Below are 9,147 nucleotides of genomic sequence, written 5' to 3' on the forward strand. Positions count from 1 at the left end.
GCAGGGTCGTGGTGATCAGAGAGACAGACAGGCCTGCAGGGTCATGGTGATCAGAGAGACAGGCCTGCAGGGTCGTGGTGATCAGAGAGACAGACAGGCCTGCAGGGTCATGGTGATCAGAGAGACAGACAGGCCTGCAGGGTCGTGGTGATCACAAGAACCTTGTGGGACCGCACACCAGGCTTGTGGGACCGCACACCAGGTTTGTGGGACCGCACACCACCAGGCCTGTGGGACCGCACAACACCAGGCCTGTGGGACCGCACAACACCAGGCTTGTGGGACCGCACAACACCAGGCTTGTGGGACCGCACACCAGGCCTGTGGGACCGCACACCAGGCCTGTGGGACCGCACACCAGGTTTGTGGGACCGCACAACACCAGGCTTGTGGGACCGCACACCAGCTTGTGGGACCGCACAACATCAGGCCTGTGGGACCACACACCAGCTTGTGGGACCGCACACCAGGCTTGTGGGACCGCACAACACCAGGCCTGTGGGACCGCACACCAGCTTGTGGGACCGCACAACACCAGGCCTGTGGGACCACACACCAGCTTGTGGGACCACACACCAGCTTGTGGGACCGCACACCAGGCTTGTGGGACCGCACACCAGGCCTGTGGGACCACACACCAGCTTGTGGGACCGCACAACACCAGCCTTGTGGGACCGCACACCAGCTTGTGGGACCGCACACCAGGCTTGTGGGACCGCACAACACCAGGCTTGTGGGACCGCACACCAGCTTGTGGGACCGCACACCAGGCTTGTGGGACCGCACAACACCAGGCTTGTGGGACCGCACACCAGGCTTGTGGGACCGCACAACACCAGGCTTGTGGGACCGCACACCAGGCTTGTGGGACCGCACACCAGGCTTGTGGGACCGCACAACACCAGGCTTGTGGGACCGCACACCAGGCTTGTGGGACCGCACAACACCAGGCTTGTGGGACCGCACACCAGGCTTGTGGGACCGCACAACACCAGGCTTGTGGGACCGCACACCAGGCCTGTGGGACCGCACACCAGGTTTGTGGGACCGCACAACACCAGGCTTGTGGGACCGCACACCAGCTTGTGGGACCGCACAACATCAGGCCTGTGGGACCACACACCAGCTTGTGGGACCGCACACCAGGCTTGTGGGACCGCACAACACCAGGCCTGTGGGACCGCACACCAGCTTGTGGGACCGCACAACACCAGGCCTGTGGGACCACACACCAGCTTGTGGGACCACACACCAGCTTGTGGGACCGCACACCAGGCTTGTGGGACCGCACACCAGGCCTGTGGGACCACACACCAGCTTGTGGGACCGCACAACACCAGCCTTGTGGGACCGCACACCAGCTTGTGGGACCGCACACCAGGCTTGTGGGACCGCACAACACCAGGCTTGTGGGACCGCACACCAGCTTGTGGGACCGCACACCAGGCTTGTGGGACCGCACAACACCAGGCTTGTGGGACCGCACACCAGGCTTGTGGGACCGCACAACACCAGGCTTGTGGGACCGCACACCAGGCTTGTGGGACCGCACACCAGGCTTGTGGGACCGCACAACACCAGGCTTGTGGGACCGCACACCAGGCTTGTGGGACCGCACAACACCAGGCTTGTGGGACCGCACACCAGGCTTGTGGGACCGCACAACACCAGGCTTGTGGGACCGCACACCAGGCCTGTGGGACCACACACCAGGCCTGTGGGACCGCACAGCTCCCCGGGAGGCTCCTCTCCGCTTCAAAGCGCGGTCGTTTAAGCTCATCCTGACCTCTGGCTGAAGGGCTTTAAGCTCATCCTGACCTCTGGCTGAAGGGCTTTAAGCTCATCCTGACCTCTGGCTGAAGGGCTTTAAGCTCATCCTGACCTCTGGCTGAAGGGCTTTAAGCTCATCCTGACCTCTGGCTGAAGGGCTTTAAGCTCATCCCGACCTCTGGCTGAAGGGCTTTAAGCTCATCCCGACCTCTGGCTGAAGGGCTTTAAGCTCATCCCGACCTCTGGCTGAAGGGCTTTAAGCTCATCCCGACCTCTGGCTGAAGGGCTTTAAGCTCATCCCGACCTCTGGCTGAAGGGCTTTAAGCTCATCCCGACCTCTGGCTGAAGGGCTTTAAGCTCATCCCGACCTCTGGCTGAAGGGCTTTAAGCTCATCCTGACCTCTGGCTGAAGGGCTTTAAGCTCATCCCGACCTCTGGCTGAAGGGCTTTAAGCTCATCCCGACCTCTGGCTGAAGGGCTTTAAGCTCATCCCGACCTCTGGCTGAAGGGCTTTAAGCTCATCCTGACCTCTGGCTGAATAATGCAGGACTTACTCAGAAGTCTTTATTCGGCATGCAACGACATGCAGTGATGGGCGGCACACACACACGCACAGGAACACACACACACACAGGAACACACACACACACATGCACTGTTTTTTTTTAGGGTCGCCGATGCGATTAAGCTCTGCGCTTGACCCATCCCGTCGTCCTTCCCCCCCAAGGGGGAATTGGTACCGCGGTACCGGGGGGGACCAATCCAAGTGCTCCTGCTAACAGTGTTAGCGATCTGTTGTGCATGTTTTTCCATTGTGTTTCTCTTATCGCGGGGGGGGGGGGGGGGGACATGCAAACTCCACACAGAAAGGCCTGGGAGATACCCCACCTGGGTACCTGGCAACGCGGAAACCTGGTCCCCAAGCGGGAATTGAACCCTGAACCTTCTTGCTGTGAGGCGACAGTGTTAACCACTACACCACCGTGCCGCTGAAGGGCGTCTCCCGGTGTGTGGAGCAGGACAAGGATCCTCACTGCTCCGCTTCCAGTTACAGCTCTCCGCGGTACTGGGGGTTCTGGGGGGGGGGGGGGGGAGCCTATGTGTTCTTCTGCTTAGTCCCATCAAACAGAGCCTGAATCCCAACAGTGCCGTATGTCTCCTTGACATTTAATAGGACGTGTGTGTGTGTGTGTGTGTGTGTGTGTGTGTGTGTGTGTGTGTGTGTGTGTGTGTGTGTGTGTGTGTGTGTGTGTGTGTGTGTGTGTGTGTGTGTGTGTGTGTGTGTGTGTGTGTGTGTGTGTGTGTGTGTGTGTGTGTGTGTGTGTGTGTGTGTGTGTGTGTGTGTGTGTGTGTGTGTGTGTGTGTGTGTGTGAAGGCTGCATCTGTGGCATCTGTTATCTTCTGGTTCGAGGACTGTTGTTTTTCAGTGTTTGAAATTGGTCGATTTTCTTTGTATTATTCCTTGAGCTCACGCAGGGGTCTCAAACTCGCGGCCCGCAGGCCAATTGCGGCCCGCTGGATGATATTTTGCGGCCCCCCAGATGATTTCCCAAAACAAAAAAAACTAAAAAAAATTGCAGTCATGTCATCACAAACACTGGCATTTAAAGGGTACAAATAAAACAATTCCTGCACCAGAATGCAGGAAATGAAGTCTTTGTAACACAAAATCTCCTGGTGGGGGACCCCCCGCTTAAAAAGTGGCCTGACTGGGGCTATATTTCGCACTATATCTCCTGGCCTGAATGATTTCCCCAGTCCGGCCCTGGTTAAAAGCCTCCAATGCTTATTAGTGTGTGTGCGTTTGAACGTTTGCATGTTTCAACCATACATTTCCATAAAAATCTAAATAAATACTTGAAACCCTTTTTGTGTGGAATATTTGATGCGGCCCAGCCTCACCCAGACTCTACCTCCAGCGGCCCCCAGGTAAATTGAGTTGTGGTTAAAATAAGTGTTAAATAGCTCTACATTCCAACAGCCATCACTGATACAGTGAGTGTCTGGTCAGTAACATGGGTCTCCCAGTCCCTCCTGCTCTGCAGTAAACGCAAAATAAATGTTCTGGTATCCAGTTCCCACTTTATCCAATCAGGAGAGAGAACCCTAGATAATTATACTAATTTCAATAGATCTTGCCAAACTTGCTAGCAGATTATTTTTTTTACTGGATTTGCTTAAAACTAGTTTTTATTTCTTATTTTTGTCTGGCCATTTTTGCAGTGTGTAATTCTCTCTCTACGGATTGGATAAAGTGGGAACGGGATACCAGGAAATGTATTTACTGTAGTGTTTACTGCAGAGCAGGAGGGACAGGGAGACCCATGTTACTGACCAGACACTCTGTATCAGTGATGGCTGTTTAGTGCAGAGTGGAGGGACTGGGAGACCCATGTTACTGACCAGACACTCTGTATCAGTGATGGCTGTTTACTGCAGAGTGGAGGGACTGGGAGACCCATGTTACTGACCAGACACTCTGTATCAGTGATGGCTGTTTACTGCAGAGCGGAGAGACTGGGAGGCCCATGTTACTGACCAGACACTCTGTATGTATCAGTGATGTCTGTTTACTGCAGAGCAGGAGGGACTGTGAGACCCATGTTACTGACCAGACACTCTGTATCAGTGATGGCTGTTTACTGCAGAGCAGGAGGGACTGGGAGACCCATGTTACTGACCAGACACTCTGTATCAGTGATGGCTGTTTACTGCAGAGCAGGAGGGACTGGGAGACCCATGTTACTGACCAGACACTCTGTATCAGTGATGGCTGTTTACTGCAGAGCGGAGGGACTGGGAGACCCATGTTACTGACCAGACACTCTATATCAGTGATGGCTGTTTACTGCAGAGCGGAGGGACTGGGAGACCCATGTTACTGACCAGACACTCTGTATCAGTGATGACTGTTTACTGCAGAGTGGAGGGACTGGGAGACCCATGTTACTGACCAGACACTCTGTATCAGTGATGACTGTTTACTGCAGAGTGGAGGGACTGGGAGACCCATGTTACTGACCAGACACTCTGTATCAGTGATGGCTGTTTACTGCAGAGCGGAGGGACTGGGAGACCCATGTTACTGACCAGACACTCTGTATCAGTGATGACTGTTTACTGCAGAGCAGGAGGGACTGGGAGACCCATGTTACTGACCAGACACTCTGTATCAGTGATGGCTGTTTACTGCAGAGCAGGAGGGACTGGGAGACCCATGTTACTGACCAGACACTCTGTATCAGTGATGGCTGTTTACTGCAGAGTGGAGGGACTGGGAGGCCCATGTTACTGACCAGACACTCTGTATGTATCAGTGATGTCTGTTTACTGCAGAGCAGGAGGGACTGTGAGACCCATGTTACTGACCAGACACTCTGTATCAGTGATGGCTGTTTACTGCAGAGCAGGAGGGACTGGGAGACCCATGTTACTGACCAGACACTCTGTATCAGTGATGTCTGTTTACTGCAGAGCAGGAGGGACTGTGAGACCCATGTTACTGACCAGACACTCTGTATCAGTGATGGCTGTTGTTGGAATGTAGAGCTATGATTTGAACATGTAGACCACTTATTCTAACAAAGGAAATACCACTTACAACAGCATCTTTACGATAATGGGGAACAACCACAAACTGCAGCAGAAGGGGCATGTTATTAGAAAACCGAGAGACACACAAAAGGTCCACCATTGCGCTGTGTTGTGAATTTCCACTTACCTCATCGACGTGATCACGCTGTTGTTCATTTTGAGCTGCATCAGGCTGGGCAAGCAGGTACCTGCAAGAAGATGAGAAGATAAAGGGAAGACATTTCCCTCTCACGTCACGCCGGGGCGATTACTTCATTCGACTTGGTCTTAACCCTTTCACTGCCACACGACAGAAGGTTAACCCTTTACTATCACACTACCGTCGGTAGTGTGATAGTAAAAGGGTTAACCTTCTGTCGTGTGTGGCAGTGAAATGGTTAACCTGCTGTTGTGTGTCAGTGAAAGGGTTAACCTTCTGTGTATTGTCGCAGTGAAAGGGTTAACCGTTTGGTAGTGTCACAGTGAAAGGGTTAAACCGGCTGTCTGCCCCCCCCCCCTGCCAGCCACGCCTCATCAGGTCTAAACACCGTTCACCAGGAGGGAGGGAGGGAGGGAGGGAGGGAGGGAGGGAGGGAGGGAGGGAGGGAGGGAGGGAGGGAGCCCGGCGTGATTCACCCCCGTACACAGACAAACTTCCGCCGTGCCCGCACATGTTGTGCAATCTCCGATTCTCTCAGGACAACCGTGAACGCAAACGGGAAGCCCCCTCCGCTGTCATCAGCCCAGCTGGCGGCCAGGGGGGCGGGACAGGAAGCAGTGTGACAGGACAGGAAGCAGGGTGACAGGGGGGTGGGACAGGAAGCAGTGTGACAGGACAGGAAGCAGGGTGACAGGGGGGTGGGACAGGAAGCAGTGTGACAGGACAGGAAGCAGGGTGACAGGGGGGCGGGACAGGAAGCAGTGTGACAGGGGGGCGGGACAGGAAGCAGGGTGACAGGGGGGGCAGGACAGGAAGCAGGGTGACAGGACAGGAAGCAGGGGGGCAGGACAGGAAGCAGGGGGGCAGGACAGGAAGCAGGTGACAGGACAGGAAGCAGGGGGGCAGGACAGGAAGCAGGGGTGACAGGACAGGAAGCAGGGTGACAGGACAGGAAGCAGGGTGACAGGACAGGAAGCAGGGTGACAGGACAGGAAGCAGGGTGACAGGACAGGAAGCAGGGGTGACAGGACAGGAAGCAGGGTGACAGGACAGGAAGCAGGGGGGCAGGACAGGAAGCAGGTGACAGGACAGGAAGCAGGGGGGGCAGGACAGGAAGCAGGTGACAGGACAGGAAGCAGGGGGGGCAGGACAGGAAGTCAGGGTGACAGGACAGGAAGCAGGGTGACAGGACAGGAAGCAGGTGACAGGACAGGAAGCAGGTGACAGGACAGGAAGCAGGTGACAGGGTGACAGGACAGGAAGCAGGGTGACAGGACAGGAAGCAGGGGGGCAGGACAGGAAGCAGGGTGACAGGACAGGAAGCAGGGGGGGCAGGACAGGAAGCAGGGTGACAGGACAGGAAGCAGGGTGACAGGACAGGGAGCAGGGTGACAGGACAGGAAGCAGGGTGACAGGACAGGAAGCAGGGTGACAGGAGGTAGAATATGGCACAGTACAAACGTGAGGGGGGGTGTCGATAGATAGGGATAGATCTTACCCATAGTATATATTCAGATTGATTATTTTGGGGGAAATCCAGAGGGCAGAAAGTGCTGTTATATCACTCTCCTTTTTATTGCAGTAACATTTATAATCCAGTGTCATCTTCTATAATATAATATCCATGTTGTCATCTTCTATAATATAATATCCATGTTGTCATATTTCTATAATATAATATCCATGTTGTCATATTTCTATAATATAATATCCATGTTGTCATCTTCTATAATATAATATCCATGTTGTCATCTTCTATAATATAATATCCATGTTGTCATCGTCTATAATATAATATCCATGTTGTCATCTTCTATAATATAATATCCATGTTGTCATCTTCTATAATATAATATCCATGTTGTCATCTTCTATAATATAATATCCATGTTGTCATCTTCTATAATATAATATCCCATGTTGTCATATTGCTATAATATAATATCCATGTTGTCATCTTCTATAATATAATATCCATGTTGTCATCTTCTATAATATAATATCCATTGTGGAATAATAGAATGATTCCCCAACTCTCTCATGTAAAGACATTCCCCTCCCCTGTATCTATCCTGTGTGTCCCCCCCTCCCCCATTTGAATGGGGGAGGGGGGGGGACACAGGATATAATAACTTTATTTTATTTTTTATAATATAATATCCATGTTGTCATCTTCTATAATATAATATCCATGTTGTCATCTTCTATAATATAATATCCATGTTGTCATATTCTATAATATAATATCCATTCCAGTGTCATCTTCTATAATATAATATCCATGTTGTCATCTTCTATAATATAATCCAGTTTCATCTTCTATAATATAATCCAGTTTCATCTTCTATAATATAATCCAGTGTCGCTCAGAGTCTGGTTACTGGCCATGTTTCCACACATGTACATCATGCGTAACCAGCCGAGGACACGGAAACAACAACAACAACAATCATGTCTAACATTCCTAGTGATGAGGAGCCAGAAGGAGACAAGGTGATGGAGACAGTGTGAAGGAGACAGTGTGATGGAGACAGTGTGATGGAGACAGTGTGAAGGAGACAGTGTGATGGAGACAGTGTGAAGGAGACAGTGTGATGGAGACAGTGTGATGGAGACAGTGTGAAGGAGACAGTGTGAAGGAGACAGTGTGATGGAGACAGTGTGATGGAGACAGTGTGAAGGAGACAGTGTGATGGAGACAGTGTGATGGAGACAGTGTGAAGGAGACAGTGTGAAGGAGACAGTGTGATGGAGACAGTGTGATGGAGACAGTGTGATGGAGACAGTGTGATGGAGACAGTGTGATGGAGACAGTGTGAAGGAGACAGTGTGAAGGAGACAGTGTGAAGGAGACAGTGTGAGGGTTTCTCACCAAGGTCCCCCAGCGTGTTGTCCTGAGTGTCCACGCACATCTCCAGGGAGGACACCTGAGAGAGGTCCTGGGTTCCACACAGTGATTCCTGTGAGGGACACAAATAAAAAGAGCTCTAAACAAACTAGATTAGATTAGATTAGATTAGATTCAAATTAGGGCCGTCAAAGTGAATGCTTTAATTTGAGATTAATTTAAATGATTTAAAGCATTAAAATAAATTAATCTAGATTAATCTATGTGGAGTGAAAAATCATCAACGTTCTGAACTTTCAGCAGTATATTTGCTCGTTCTTTTTTTTGCATTGACTCGTGCACCTTTTTGAAAATCATCTGACATGAAGATTTATATTACTGGTATAGTTCATACAAGACATTGTCATCCTCAGTCTAAGATAATCTGCACTTTAACATATAGGCCTGGGTTGTTTTTATTTCTGGTAGCGCCGCGGATATAAGAAAGAGGTCTGAGTCAATGTTGATGGTTTTGTTGAACATTTTGTATTTCACAGGAGAGAAACTGTATGAAAGCTATTAAAATAGTCTTTGAATCTAAATATACTTTCTTTGTGTTGATTTTACATTCATTCCATGATTTTACTCAAGTAAATATCTGTTACAAGCTTCGGCCTCTTTTTTTTATCTATTGACAGCACTAATTCAAATGCATTGTCATCATGCAGCACAATTACAGTACAACAAAAAGAAGTTTGGCATCCAACCAGAGTGCAAATGTAACAGTAAAGTGCAATAGTAATATACAATGTACAGG

The 9,147-nt window shown here is 50.9% G+C and overlaps 1 protein-coding gene across 1 annotated transcript in view; it reads right to left on the reverse strand.

Moving 5' to 3' along the window:
• The window catches only part of lrrc56 (leucine rich repeat containing 56), a gene marked incomplete at both ends in the record, with an annotated part of 28,201 nt that overhangs the window by 14,813 nt on the left and 4,241 nt on the right, over positions 1–9,147 (reverse strand). The window contains 2 exons of the mRNA XM_084334519.1: positions 5,492–5,552; positions 8,376–8,463. Of these exons, the coding sequence (XP_084190645.1) occupies positions 5,492–5,552; positions 8,376–8,463 (149 nt within the window). The remainder of the gene's footprint in view (positions 1–5,491; positions 5,553–8,375; positions 8,464–9,147) is intronic.

Source organism: Notolepis coatsorum (genome assembly GCF_963971535.1).
Source record: "Notolepis coatsorum genome assembly, chromosome: 18".
Lineage (NCBI taxonomy): Eukaryota > Metazoa > Chordata > Actinopteri > Aulopiformes > Paralepididae > Notolepis > Notolepis coatsorum.